This window comes from Mauremys mutica, unplaced genomic scaffold, assembly GCF_020497125.1.
Source record: "Mauremys mutica isolate MM-2020 ecotype Southern unplaced genomic scaffold, ASM2049712v1 Super-Scaffold_100129, whole genome shotgun sequence".
NCBI lineage: Eukaryota > Metazoa > Chordata > Testudines > Geoemydidae > Mauremys > Mauremys mutica.
In genome coordinates, this window is record NW_025423276.1 from 350017 (window position 1) to 365482 (window position 15466).

The 15466-nt window shown below is 45.9% G+C and overlaps 1 protein-coding gene across 1 annotated transcript in view; it reads left to right on the top strand.

Moving 5' to 3' along the window:
- Nucleotides 1-1805: 1805 nt before the first annotated feature.
- LOC123359604 (pappalysin-1-like) overlaps nt 1806-15466 on the top strand; it is a 96584-nt gene continuing 82923 nt past the window's right edge. Inside the window, 1 exon segment of the mRNA XM_045001107.1 lies at nt 1806-2202. Coding sequence (XP_044857042.1) covers nt 1806-2202 — 397 coding nt within the window.

Below are 15466 nucleotides of genomic sequence, written 5' to 3' on the forward strand. Positions count from 1 at the left end.
GTAAGGTCCCTGGGTTGGGACCCAGAGTAGTGGGTGGGCCTGGGTGCCCCGACTGGCAAAGTGGCCAAAGCCCTGAGAAAGGGACAAGTTTTGTTTTGGAGCCCAAGCAAAGGACTGGAATTTAAAGATGGGCTGAAGACCCTGGGAGAGGGCCAGCTGTTAGTTGGACTTCCTTACCCTGGAAGGGGACTGAAGTTGAGTGACCTGGCTGGAGAGTTGGGATACCTCACTGAGCCCCGCCCCGCTCAGAGCCGCGTAGTGAGGGGGCGGGGCTGGGAGGTCTGGGCTGAGCTCCTGGGCCCGGAGCTCACAGCCCCGCCCCCTCACCACGCGGCTCTGAGCGGGGCGGAGCTCAGGCGCCGCCGGAGGCACGACGCGGCTGTTTCGGCGAGGCGCTGAGGCTGCGCGTGAGGAGGGAGCCGGGGGTAAGAGGCTGGGGCCGGGGGGTTGGCTAAAGGGCAGGGAGCCCTGGGGACAGTCAGGGCAGAGGTTGGGGGAGGGGGCAGGGAATGGGGGGTTTGGATTGTGGGTGTTCGGGGGGGGTGGATAGGGTCAGGGCTGCCCAGAGGGGCGGGGCAAGAGGGCGCAGGAGCTTCTTCGCTCCCGGTCTTCGCCTGCGGGGGGTCCTTCCGCTCCGGGGCGGAAGGACCCCCCCACTGGCAAATTACTGCCGAAGCGGGACCCGCCGCCGACGTGCAGCCCGGTCTTCAGCGGTAATTCGGCGGCGGGGGGCCCTTCCATTCCGGGACCCGCCGCCGAAGTGCCCCGAAGACCCGCGGCGGGGAGCCCCCAGCCGCCGAATTACCGCTGAAGACCGGGCTGCACGTCGGCGGCGGGTCCCGCTTCGGCGGTAATTCGGCGGCGGGTCCCGGAACGGAAGGGCCCCCCACCGCCGAAGACCCCGGGCCCCTGGAATCCTCTGGGCGGCCCTGGAAAAAATAGGAATGTGTGTTTTGGACTGGACTGAGGAGGAAAGCTGGGGAGATTGCAGAAAGGGGGGCAGGATTTTTATCACATTGGTACCTTCACATTAATTGCCCTCTTTAAAAAAATAAATAAAAGAGGAAAGAGGGGAAGGAAAAGAACAGAAGGGAAGGAAAGGGGGGAGTGAAGAAATCAGCAAAAGTGTTTCAGACTCTGGAGCTATCTGCCCCTTCAAGCTGATTGATTAGTCATGATCCCTGCAGTTTTAATGGGAATCATTCAATTGGGAAGGTGGAGCACCCCAGAGTAGATTAGCATATTCTTGTTTACTCATCTTCTGAGGGGCTTTTTCTCTTTTCTTTCATTTTGTGGAGAAGAAGGGAGGGGGGAAGAGGTTGGGGGGGAAGGAGGGGGTTGTGGCTTACGTTATAAAGGAGCCAAAAAAATAAATAGATTAGAGCATCTTTCGGGGGGGGGGGGAGGGAAATCAGTGGGTCTGTGTCTTGGAGAAAGCTTTTTTTTTTTTTTAAGAAGAAAAAAATAAAGGGAAGAAAATCCAGCAGAGAAAAGAAGAGAGAGAGGAATTCCAGCTGTGGAGGAACAGAGAAGAAGAAGAAGAAGACAGATGGAGTAGGAAGAACAGAGAAAAACATTTTAACCCAAGAGGAGTTTTTGTTTTATTTTATTTTAAAAGGGAAAAAATCTATAAGCAGGAAAGAAAGAAAGGAAGAAAAAAAGAAAAGAAAAAGCAACTGAGAAGGGTTATAAAAAGAGCAAATACCCAAGAAGGGTGAACAGGAGAAGAAAGTCAAGGCAAGGAGGAGCCCAAAGCTGGCAGATCGGGAGGATTTGCAGGGGAGAAGGGGGGGGGGAGATTGGAAATGCAGCTCTGGAGTTTGCTGCTGCCTCTTGCGCTTCTTTGTACAGCCGTAGCCAGTGGACCCGAATGTGGGATGGACGAGCGCTCCCGCAGGGCAAAAAGGGACACCAGGCACACCCGCCAGATCCACTACACCGCCCTGGGCACCTGTGCCACCAGGTTAGCCTGAGGCAGGCGTTCCACTGCTAGTCTGGAGCCTCTGCCTGTCCCCCGCAGGAGGCAACAGCGGGAGGTAAAGGGCGAAGAGGATTCCCTTACCCCATGCAGGGCACTCTATTTCAGTGGACAAGGTGATCAGCTGCGGCTGAAAGCAGATATTGAGCTGCCCAGAGATGCCTTCACTTTGCAAGTGTGGCTGAGAGCTGAAGGAGGACAGAGATCACCAGCTGTCATTGCAGGTACGTAGCACCCTGTGCCTGTAGCATCCCTTTTATGTTTCACACATCTGCAGAACAGCCAAGTGTCGGCGCGCACATGTGTGTACAATGTGTGAATGTATATTTAAATATGTGTATATATATATATATGTGTGTCTGTGTGTGTCTCCGTATACATATACATGTATTGATGTATGTATACACGTTTGTGTGTTTATTAGAGATATCTCTACATTTGATGAACTAGAAACTCAGCAAACTATCTGAAAGTGTGTGTGTGTGTGTGTATATATATATATGTGTGTGTGTGTGTGTGTATGAAAGTTAAGTAAACTTTTGCCAGAGGTGATGGCATTATTCCAAATAGTCTCTTTATTTTTAAATTAATGTACAAATGGGAAGGCGAGCACATTCTATACGTTTCTAATTTAATTTGATAAGGAAAAATAGAACTGTAGGAAGTGTGTGTGTGTGTAAAAAATTCATGCATACGTAATTTGTTTGTGTGGGAATGCACGTGTGAGGATCCTATTTGATTTCTTCGGGTTTTATTAGCTTTTCAGTTTATTTCAGCTGTTACCTTTTTAGACAGTAGGTTAGCATGTGGTTCCAAAGAACTGTAAAGGAACTTTTGGCTATTGTGAAGCCTCAGTAGTCACATTTAGTTCATAAAGTTCCCAACCCCTCAACACTCAGCTAATACTTGATTGGTACAGCATCTAGAGGATGTTTTTAGTATTTTTTTTTCTCCCCTTTGAAATCACAAGTGTAACACACATGATTGTAAGGTCAAATTGCCCTGTGAAATTGTTTAGTACTAAGAGACCAGTTACTGAGCTAAGCTGTCGGATCAGGACAATAATGAGGAGTATTGCACTTTTCTTATTTAAAAGTTATGAGCCCATCAGCAATGTGTGTTCTTTTTCTTTCCCGCTCCCTCCCTCTGCTTTAGTGCTAACGTGTGGTGAAGCTGCCATAAAACTGGATACTTTTGACAAAGTAAAAGGTTTACAAACCCTCATAATCGCTCAAACATTCATCTTTGCTCTGAAGAAAGCTATAGAAAATGGAAATGCCCTTTAAACAAAACCAAACCAAACAGGGGAGGAGACGCGGGATGGTGGAGGGGCAGAGAGGAGGACATATTTTACAGTTCTTTTGGCAAGGAGATTCCCTGAAAGTACAATTTTTCCATGTCGTAGGATGCCTTAAAGAGACAGGGAGGGTTTTCCCTTCCCCTTTAACTAGAGTCATTTCCTACAAGAGACCAGCGGATGCTTTTCTTCTTCTTGATATAGTCACTGATCAGCCTTTAGGGCTGCTTTCCTCCTGCCTCCCTGCCACATTCCATGCTTTTATTTCCTTTCTCTTGATTGCACTATACTTGACCTATGGGATTGTTGTCATTCAAGAAAGTCTCTTCCTTCTCAGGAAAAAAAACAAAAACAAAGCAGACTCGGCAGCAAATTGCTTTAATTTTCCCCTGTGCCCAGCTGCTGTGTGCACTTTTAAGGAGGCGAATGCGGTGCGTTTGTCAGTGTATTGAGAGTAGATTGTATTTTCTTCTGCTTATGGTAAGGAAAAAAGCTGAAGTCCAACTAGGAAGGAGAGATGAGTGATCTCAGGCAAGGAAGAGATTAGATTATCACCATTCCCCATTATTTATTATTCCCCCTCCTCCCTTATTCCTAATCTTGATTTACAACAGTAGGTCTGAAATTGCTTCCCTTTCAAGTGGGGAAAGACAGCGTGTAGGTTTACACAGATATTGTCAATGAAAATACGAAGCAAATATATACACTTATTTAATCAAACACCGAAAGCACTGTTTTACAAGAATGTGTAATCCACATGATGAGGAATCTAGATACACACATGCCCAAAGGTGGTTAGTGGTAAAATAAAAGATTTTAATTGAATAGGGGAGTTTAAGTTATTGCTTGTATAAAACACCTGACCCATTTTATGCACGGAAGTAACATGCCGCTAGAAAAGAAATGCCCCAGTTTAGAACCATAAAGCTTGTAGCTTTACTCCAGAGAACGCTGATTTGATTTTTTTTTTTTTTGGTAAACTCCACCTCCCCCAGTTGAAGAGGAGCCAGGGTTGGCTGTGTGTGTAAACACCTGGAATAGATCCAAGGAGGAACTCACTTGGAGTATCCTCCACACACTAACGGTCTCCCAGACCTGCTGCAAGGGTAGGGAGAGATTAGACTCAAGGGTGCCCAGAAACTTGGCTTTCTCGTTTTCACTTGTTTTGGATGTGACAGATTTAGGAATCTGATTCTGCCCTGCGAGTCCCATTGGTGTGACCCCACGGAAGTCAGTAGTCTGTCTAGACACTAAAATGGGAGTGGAGATGGGGCCAAATTCACTGCTGGTGTAAGCGGCAGTCTTGGCCCCTAGAGTCTATCGTTGTCTTTACCAGTGATACGTTGCGGGGAGGGGAGGGAGTCAGTGGTAAATAATGACAGAATATTACCTCTGTGAAACGAAAGTTCTCATTTTCTTTAGTATCCTTCCTATCACTTCCTCTGCCCTCCCTCACCAATGCTTCTGTCCCTCCCTTCCCCCACACCCCACCGGTTCAGCCCCGGATTTTAGAATAATCATTGCTCCATTTGCCGGCCCATAGGGCAGAATGGATGTGCACTGAATTCATTCACTCTAGATCTCAGGTAGAATCCAGGTTGCCATCGGCTTCTCCAAGTGAGCCCTGAGAGAGAAGGAGCTGCTCTATTTCAGGCTAAAGGGAGCTCCTGTGCTGCTCAGAAGCCAAATTTCCTTGTGTTGCCCTTTGATGCTGTATTCAGTTTATTTTTATAAATGCCTAATTTTATAGAGCAACTCTACTTGTTAGTCATCACTCCGGGCCACCCCGCCCCCCATCTCTGATGGTAGGCGGCCCTCGGTACCAGAGTCTGCCGATTTTCCCACTGGTTGCCAGTGGGGTTATTTCTGCCCTGCTTGGATTCATTGATATCGGTTCTGGCATTTTGCGAAGCAAAGCTGTGGAGAAAATTGCAGTTTGACCCACTAATATGTGCTGTGCAAAACTCCAGCCTCGATTGCCCAGAGGCAGACTCGGAGCATGGAATATCCCTTCGCTACGCCAGCCCGTACAGCAGACACACATGCAGCACAGGTGACCTCACAAAACACCATACAGTCAGGTCGCACAGCGGTTGCAGAGACACACCCCCACGTCTGCATCACAAACACATTCGTACACACACGTTCAAACAGCGCTTTATGATTGCTTTCAAAGACAGCAATAATCTCTAATGCAGCCCTTTCTACATCGGGATGCATCTCTAGTGCATAAACCAAGGAGTTAATTTAAGCAGGTTAAACCAGGGTGACCGTTGATCCAGTTGGATAACCTAAAATCCGTGTAATACATAGACTGCAATGTACAGTTGACCCTGCTTTTGTTGGACTCCCAAGATAGTCCAGTCTACGTTTCCACCCTGAGAATTGCTAAGAAATGGGCTCTTCGTGGCTTGTTCCTGCCTGTGTGTGGTGTTGGTAGAAAGCTCAAGAGTTGGATGGCCTGTGTTTTATTAGCAGTGTGACGTTGACTCTTTAATAGGTAGGAGCTGAGAGGATTGTGTGAATGATCAGACGTGGGAGCTGGAGTAAAAAGGCGTGCCTGCTCCGAAGAGTAAAAGTTATTTGTGTTTTGTTTTCTTTTTTTTTTTTTCCCCTTTCACTCACACACTCTCTCTCTCTCCATCTCTATCCCTCTGGCTGCCAACAGAGAGCATGATCCCAAGTTAATAGACCTTCATATGTAAGGGAGTGCCTGTGTTTTCCCAGCTTCTCTCTTTGGTGAACACACAACTGCAGCAGAATCCAAGGGGAAAGAAATGCCAAAATCAGCACACAGTGGAGCTCTTTTAAAGTCACACGCTCAATGTGCAGTAAGCCATTTGAGAAATGCCTCCAGCAGGGTTTCAACAAATGGGTTAATCTGAAGGTACACAAGGGATACGAATAGGGCGACCAGACAGCAAGTGTGAAAAATCGGGACAGGGGGTGGGGGCTAATAGGAGCCCATATTTAAAAAAAACAACAATTATAGGGACTGTCCCTATAAAATCGGGACATCTAGTCACCCTAGATACGAAGTAGCGCTCCAGTGTTCAAACAGCAGCATCAGAGCACATTGACACACAGTTTCATACTAGTGTGATTTCCTCCTATACTTTTTAATCTGCTAGCAGATTAATACACTTTCATTGGACTCAATGGGTGGGGTATGATGTTGGTGCTTTTCCAGCCAGCTGTTTTTTTAGCAGGTGCACTTTCAACTGAGTGACTACTTCTGCACAGATGCTACGTTTGATATCCCCCCCATACAAAGCAGATAGGCAGGTAATGTAGTACCAAAATGGGCAGATAATGCCACATCTTTTGTTCTTCAACAGTCTGCGGTTTTTCGCTTGCATGGATTTGTCACTGCGTTTTTTTTTAATTAAATATCTATTTGATTTGATTACCATAGAAAGACAGAGCCATATGTGACACATTCTAGTCCCATTGCTTACTGCATTGCTGGAAGGTGCACTGATACCAAGGTGATGGGCCTGGTATAAGGAAAAGAACAGAAAGGGCTGGGTAAGGCAACAATCTACAGTGATTTTTTTTCTGTTTATCTGCATAGTAGGTGCAGCCTGGCAAGCAGTGAGAATAGTCTTCCACCAAGATGCTCTGCCAATGCTGCTAAACCGTGACCTGAATCAGCCACCTGTGGGGTGAGAGGATAAATTGGTCTGACTCCATAGTTCACTGTATTTTTGGCCACTTTGCTGAAGGGTTCAAATAACTGGTGCCAATTTTGGTGGCTGTTTTGTGCAGTGGGTACCTGGCACTGAGATTAGGATAACTTCCTCATTTCGTATTAGTCACTAGTGGCTTGTCATTTTAGAAACACTTCAGTGCGTTTGTGATTTAGTTCATTTTGATAGCAGAAATAGGGAGGGGGGAGGGGAGAAGACCGCAACATTGGGGGAGGGGGGTGGAGTTGCAAAACCTCATACTTGTTTGGGAGGGAAGCCATGGGGTTTTTTAAAATATTTTCCCCTCTGTCTCTCTCCTCCCCCGGTGGAGGCAAGGTAGAACTGGTGAAGGGAGGGAAGTTGGCAAATTTTGAGAAGGCTTCCGTTCCAGAACCCAGAGAGTATTTAAAGGTCCTGACGTATGGGTTCTGCTGGCTACTCAAGTGGTCAGACCACCATATTCAGGAGAGCAGTTTACAAAAGAGTCTGTTGTGGCTTCGCTAATAAATACAGTAATTGAAAATAAAGGTGGAACAGTGGTCACGGTGGGGGTGGGGGTGTGTGGAATGGAGGGAGGGTTTTGCGTATATGAAGGGTGGTAAATTAAGGCTCCTAAATGCTGAGGTTTGTCACAGGGTGAGCTGGTTCCCTCAAGTCCCATACAGGATTTGTACCCAGAGCTTGTGACAGGACTACACTACATAAGGCAAGTCTCTGGCTCAGTTAGAGAACATCTACATAGCAAAAGTTGTGCTGGGGCTAGCGTACCTGAGCTAGCTTGAATCCAGCTAGTGCGGGTAACGAGAGCAGTGAAGAGAGCACAACGCAGGATTTTGAGCAGGCTTGTGAGTCAAATACACGCCCAGGGTCTGTGCTAGGCTGTTACTTCTGCTCTGAAGCCCAAGCTGTGCTGTCTTCATTGCTGTTATCCTCCACTCTAGCTGGATTCAAGCTCGCTTGTGCACAGCTTTTGCCGTGTAGGCCTGAGAGAGGGAGATCTGCAGGGACAAGGGCCCTGGGAGAGCTTTATGTATAAGGGAGTCACTTAGTATAAGGGAATCTGTGAAATGGGGATATTATTTTCTTTCTCCTGCCCCTTTGTCTTTTCTTGTCTATTGAGATTGTAAATTCTTTGTGGCAGCCTCTGTTATGTATTTGTACAAAGCCCGGCACAATAGGTTCTGTTCTTTGGTACGGCCTCTAGGCACCACTGTAATACAAATCAATAATATGAATAATGTCTTTTCTTCCTTAAATTGCTCGTTATATCCCAAATAGTCCTGAGGCAATGCTCCATGCAGGATTGTATGTCTTTCATTTCCATCTTTTCTACTAAATACTAGCTTGGAAATACCAACCCTACTAGTCTACATATTTAAAAAATACTGCAGTATTTTACAGCCATGACCCCGCATGCTACGGATTTGATACTGCTTTGTTTGGGACAATGAATGAAGACTGCGCCAGTATTTGGTTTTTAGAAGTGTGACATCTAAAAATAAATGTCTCAGCCTGATTCTGAACTGACGCCGGTGTAAATCTGTAGTAATTCCCTTACATTGGTGTAAATGAAATGTGAATTTTTTCTCTATTTTTATCCTAGCTTTCTGTAGGGGAAAAAAAAATCCCTGGCTCTTCTTCTATTAATTCCTGCTCACCTCTAACCTCCTTCTATTCTTCGCTTTCTCTTTTTTACACACACACACACACACACACACACACACACACACACACACACACACACACACACACACACACACACACTTCCCAAAGCCCCTTTGATTTTTCTCGGATCAATAGAGCATTTAAACTCCAGTCATAAAGGAAAGAAAGCTTGTTTATTCTTCTAAATTGTTTGACACAAGTGAAGGATCCTGTAAACTCCGTGGGTTTCATTTAATGCATGTGTTTGATATACATTTCAAGCTCCACAAAGCCATACATAAAAGAAGGCATTATTACAATGGCCCATTGGGAGGAAAATCTGTGAAGAGTGTAAAAGCCGTGGGGAAAAAAGGAGGGTTAGCCCACAGGATGAAAAGAAAACAAGAGAGAAGCTTGAGACCATTCCCAGAATCTCAGATTCTGCCACCTTTATTCAGGGTGATCATAATAGAACTTCTCGCCGAGTAAACTACTGCTCCATCTGACTGACCCTGACCCTATAGACACAAAGTCTATAGTCAAGATTGACTAGAAGGGGAAAATCACAAAACCCTCAATGTCAGAATAATTGGCGAGGGGAAGAGGTGGTTTTTGTTGTACTCCAAATCCCATTATGGCCTTTGTCTCTTCCAAGCTATTTTTTTCACTGTAAAATAAATATTTATTCAAAATACACTGTCCAATTTTCAGGTCCGCTGGATGATGTAAGTGTGTAACTTTCTTGATCAATCCCTCTGCCCTCTCATCACCATCATATTCTGGGTTCTTCCCTGACTATCTGGGATCCTTGATTCCCCATTATTTCCTTCCTTCCTGATAGGCAGAGTTTCAGTCTCTTTGCCTTTTGCCTGACAAGCAGATACCATGTATGCGGTGGTGTTGTAGCCGTGTTGGTCCCTGGATATTGCAGAGACAAGTTGGGGGAGGGTAAAATATTTTATTGGAGCTCTGTGTACGCTGGAAAGCTTGTCTCTGTCACCAACAGAAGGTGTAGTCCAATAAAAGAGATTCCCTCACCTACCTGGTCTCTATAAGTAAAAAACATCTCTTGAATAGCCTTGAGCTCTCCAAAGTTCTGTTCATCTTTCACCCCATGATGGTTGTGCCCCATAGGCCTGGAGGGACATCTCTCTGATTGGTGCTTAAGAGTTTTTACCACTCCTTGTTTGAAATGTACATGGTGGGTGGGGGCGCGTGCATGCGTGTGTGTGTGTTCCTGGCATTATTGAGCTTATCCAGTTTACTAGCCACCCTACTGCTATATGACTGCAGAGCAAGCGGTCACTTGAATTGCTTGCACCCTTTCAACAATGGGGATGAAGTGAATGACTCAAGCAATCCTCCTTTGCATTCAGCATTATGCAGACTTCTTGGTATGAAATTTGCATCTCTTGATCTCTCTCTTGGTTGGCGGAATATTGCAGCGCTAAGAGTTTTGAAATCTCTCTGCATCTTTTATGCCAAAGCCTCTATCTAATCTACCCATCTGTCTATGTATTCCTCACCATTATTACAGTATCTGAGTGTTTCTGAGGTAAAAGAACTCTATTGTCTTACAACTATCACTGCAAAAATATATTTGTGCCACAAATTGTCTAGTTGAAATAGCATCTTTCTTTAATAATCAAAGCTGTGGTTTAGTGGCTAGAGCCAAGGACTGGGAGTTAGGACTTTTGGATTCTATTTCTGAATTTGCCACTGATTTGCTCTGTGGCCTTGGCCTTGCCACTTAATCTCTGCTCTCATTTATAGCCTGCAGAATCCCCTTGGCCAGGGTGTGGTTGCATACAATATAAATCTCCACGTAACTTGGTCCTGTGCTTGGTCTCTTCACCTGCGAAATGAAGATATATTAATCTCTCTTTGTAAAGGCTTTGGGATCCTCTCATGAAAAACACTATGGAAATGCAAAGTGGTATTTACTAATAGACTAGAATATAAAATAAATATCCTTACTGTAAGCCCAGTTCCATGACATACTGAGCACCCTTAGCTTACCTTATACAGGATGGAAGTTGCAGGTACTCATGGGACCTGACCTTGCAAGGTAATATGTGTCCTGCGCAGTGGAACAGCATCAGACCAGTTACTTGACTTGTTTGACTTCAGTATTCCCAACCTTGTAACTTTCAGTAATAGATGCTTTTTATAGTCGACCCCTCTCCATAACAGCAGATTTTTTCCATTTCTAGATATACAAAGGGACACAGCAGGAAGGAACGGTTTCCAACCTTCTTTTCTTTATTTTTTTAAATTTAATAATGCTGCCTTTAGTAGCACATCACAATATTTACAGACCATTCACAGCATTGAGTTTAGGAGACCATCCAGCCACACTTGCTGGTGGCTCAGCTCCTGGTCTGCATGTGTAGGACATGTGCCTGTTAATGTTTCCACTCATGTGCATGCAGGTATTCCTCAGTAATGCTCTAAAACATTACATTTGGTACTACTGATTCTGTAATGTCGGGGTACCCCTGTGGAGTTTGGTACTTTTTTTTTTTAATAAGAGGTGCCTTTGACGGCCTGTGATATACATGTGCATATGACTGTTTTTCCATATGTGCTAAGCTTTCAAGCATTGGATATAGGGAAGACCAATCTTTTGCTATATTTATTTTGCAGTGTTTGGAGAGGAGGGGTGATGCGCTTTCAGGGAAAATTGATTATTTGCAAACTTTTTATTTGTATTACAGTAGGGCCCAAAGGACTCAACTTGCAAGTAAAAAAAAAATAGTCCTTGCCCTCCAAGGAGCTTCCAATCTACATACACAAGGCAGACAAATGGTGGGAGGGAAATACAGGCACAGAGAGGTGAATAGACTCACCCCATGACAAAAAGCAGGTTAGCAGCAGAGCCAGGAATCCTGGTGTCCTAAATCCCAGTCCCAGGCGTTAAGCATAGGACCATACTGCCTTGCTAAATATTCTGCCAGTGAATATTTGAAATGAGAAGACACCATGAGAGCATCCTTGGGACTGTACAAAGTTTGGATACAGCAGCAGGTCCAGCTGAAACTGCCAGATCAAGTGAGACCCCCTCCATGAATGTGGCAGATTACCAGTAAAGGGAAGCTGGCCTCCTGGGGTGTCAAAACTGGCTTTGGCTTGGGTCAGGAAGATGTAGTGGCAGAATGAAAGGAGATAGTGAGTAGAGGAAAGGGATGATACATCAGTGTGTGGCTAGAGATTAGGAGTCACTGGGTTTAAGATGGGGCTGTGGACAGAGCTGATTGTACTTAGAGGAAGAGATCATAGAATATCAAGGTTGGAAGGGACCTCAGGAGGTCATCTAGTCAACCCCCCTGCTCAAAGCAGGACCAATCCCCAAATAAATCATCTCAGCCAGGGCTTTGTCAAGCCTGACATTAAAAACCTCTAAGGAAAGAGATTCCACCCCCACCCCTCCAGGTAACCCATTCCAGTGCTTCACCACCCTCCTAGTAAACAAGTTTTTTCCTAATATCCACCCTAAACCTCCCCCACTGTAACTTGAGACCATTACTCCTTGTTCTGTCATCAGGTACCACTGAGAACAGTCTAGATCCATCCTCTTTGGAACCCCCTTTCAGGTAGTTGAAAGCAGCTATCAAATCCCCCCTCATTCTTCTCTTCTGCAGACTAAATAATCCCAGTTCCCTCAGCCTCTCCTCGTAAGTCATGTGCTCCACCCCCTAATCATTTTTGTTGCCCTCCGCTCGACTCTTTCCAATTTTTCCACATCCTTCTTGTAGTGTGGGGCCCAAAACTGGACACAGTACTCCAGATGAGGCCTCACCAATGCTGAATAGAGGGGAATGATTACATCCCTTGATCTGCTGGAAATGCCCCTACTTATACAGCCCAAAATGCCATTAACCTTCTTGGCAACACGGGCACACTGTTGACTCATATCCAGCTTCTTGTCCACTGTAGTCCCTAGGTCCTTTTCTGCAGAACTGCTGCCTAGCCACTTGGTCCCTAGTCTGTAGCAGTGCATGGGATTCTTCCATCCTAAGTGCAGGACTCTGCACTTGTCGTTGTTGAACCTCATCAGATTTCTTTTGGCCCAATCCTCTCATTTGTCTAGGTCCCTCTGTATCCTATCCCTATCCTCCAGAGTATCTGCCACTCCTTCTAGTTTAGTGTCATCAGCAAACTTGCTGAGGGTGCAGTCCACACCATCCTCCAGATCATTAATGAAGATATTGAACAAAACCAGCCCCAGAACTGATCCTTGGGGCACTGTGCTTGATACCAACTGCCAACTAGACATGGAGCCATTGATCACGAGCCATTGAGCCCGATGATCTAGCCAGCTTTCTATCTACCTTATAGTCCATTCATCCAGCCCATAATTCTTTAACTTGCTGGCAAGAATACTGTGGGAGACCATATCAGAAGCTTAGCTAGAGTCAAGGAATAACACGTCCACTGCTTTCTCCTCATCCACAGAGCCAGTTATCTCATCATAGATGGCAATTAGGTAAGTCAGGCATGACTTGCCCTTGGTGAATCCATGCTGACTGTTCCTGATCACTTTCCTCTCCTCTAAGTGCTTCAAAATTGATTCCTTGAGGATCTGCTCCATTATTTTTCCAGGGACTGAGGTGAGGCTGACTGGCCTGTAATTTCCCAGATCCTCCTTTTTCCCTTTTTTAAAGATGGGCACTACATTAGCCTTTTTCCAGTCATCCAGGACTTGTCCCGATAGCCATGAGTTTTCAAAGATAATGGCCAACGGCTCTGCAATCACATCCGCCAACTCCTTTAGCACCCTCGTATGCAGTGCATCCGGCCCCATGGTCTTGTGCTCGTCCGGCTTTTCTAAATAGTCTTGAAGTACTTCTTTCTCCACAGAGGGCTGGTCATCTCCTCCCCATGCTGTGCGGCCCAGTGCAGCGGTCTGGGAGCTGACCTTGTTTGTGAAGACAGAGGCAAACAAAAGCATTGAGTACATTAGCTTTTTCCACATCCTCTGTCAGTAGGTTGCCTCCCACATTCAGTAAGGGGCCCACACTTTCCCTGACCCTCTTCTTGTTGCTAACATACCTGTAGAAACCCTTCTTGTTACTGTTAACATCCCTTGCTAGCTGCAACTCCAAGTGTGATTTGGCCTTCCTGATTTCACTCCTACATGCCTGAGCAATATTTTTATACTCCTCCCTGGTCATTTGTCCAATCTTCCACTTCTTGTAAGCTTCTTTTTTGTGTTTAAGATCAGCAAGGATTTCACTGTTAAGCCAAGCTGGTCACCTGCCATATTTACTATTCTTCCTACACATCTGGCTGGTTTGTTCCTGCAACCTCAAGAAGGATTCTTTAAAATACAGCCAGCTCTCCTGGACTCCTTTCTCCCTCATGTTATTCTCCCAGGGGATCCTGCCGATCAGTTCCCCAAGGGAGTCAAAGTCTGCTTTTCTGAAGTCCAGGGTCCGTATTCTGCTGCCCTCCTTTCTTCCTTGTGTCAGGATCCTGAACTCAACCATCTCATGGTCACTGCCTCCCAGGTTAGGCTTCAGAATCCCATAATTGTGAATAATGAGGCAGGGGTAAATTCAGGATCAGAGCAAAAGTCCGGATTTCAAAGAGAGAAAGATGAAAAGGTGTAACTGAATGTAAATGCACACCATACCATTTTCACCCATTCAGACTCTCTGCTGATGATATATATCTGAATATTGACCTGTAGCATGTCCTGCAGTTTGCCTCATTCATGATCTGCAACAGACAACTCTGCTGAAAAACCTCACTCCAAACTGGTTCTCTTTCCATCCTCTGTTCTTAATGTTCCATTCATGGGATCCTCACACAGCCTTGGCAGTGCACCACGCTGGTGACTTGTAACACTCCCTACTCTTGCTCAGGCACTGCCTGCAATGTCCAGACTATGTGGGCTGCTTTAGGGGTGGTGACAATTACTAGGGCCATACCAAATTCACAGTCCATTTTCGTCAATTTCACGGGTCATAGGATTTAAAAAATCATAAATTTCATGATTTCGGATATTTAAATCTGAAATTTCACGGCGTTGTAACTGGAGGGGTCCTGACCCCACTCTGAAGGCAGCAGTGCAGAAGGGTGGCATGGTATGGCATTGCTATCCTTACTTCTGTGCTGCTGCTGGCAGGGCGCTGCCTTCAGAGCTGGGCAGCTGGCCAGCAGCCATTGCTCTCCAGCCACCCAGCTCTGAAGGCAGTGCAGAAGTAAGGGTGGCAGGACGACGACCCCGCTACAATAACCTTGCAACTTCCTCCCACAACCCTCTTTTGGGTCAGGACCCTTAATTTGAGAAACGCTGGTCTCCCCTGTGAAATCTCTATAGCATAGGGTAAAAGCACACAAAAGACCAGATTTCATGGAGGGAGACCAGATTTCATGGTCCGTGACTCATTTTTCACGGCCGAGAATTTGGTAGGGCCCTACCAATAACTGCTAAGGACTAGCCTATACCGGGGCTGTCAAATTCATTTTCACTTGTTCCCCAAGTAAGACACAGATTTAGCTCTCTGGTGGGTAAAAGGTTAAGAATGGAAAAAAAAATAGGGCCCTCTGTGCGTGGGGGAGGGCGGGTGATGTTAGGGACTCAGGGCTTTCCTGACCCCACACAGCTGCGTGACAGAGTGTCAGATGGAGCCTCACTCAAGCCAGTCAGGCACAGATGGGAACCAGATCTAAGGTTCAAGTAATAATAGGGTCTTTAAGAAAACTCTTTTACAAGCTTAGGACCTTTGAATTTTCCTCCCTTACCAACTTCTACCAAAGCTTCACTGTCTGAGCTCTGCTTTAGATGGCAATAGTAATTAGTTCTGCCCACCCCGGTGCTTAGCAAATCCTCCCAAATAGCAGAGCAGGATC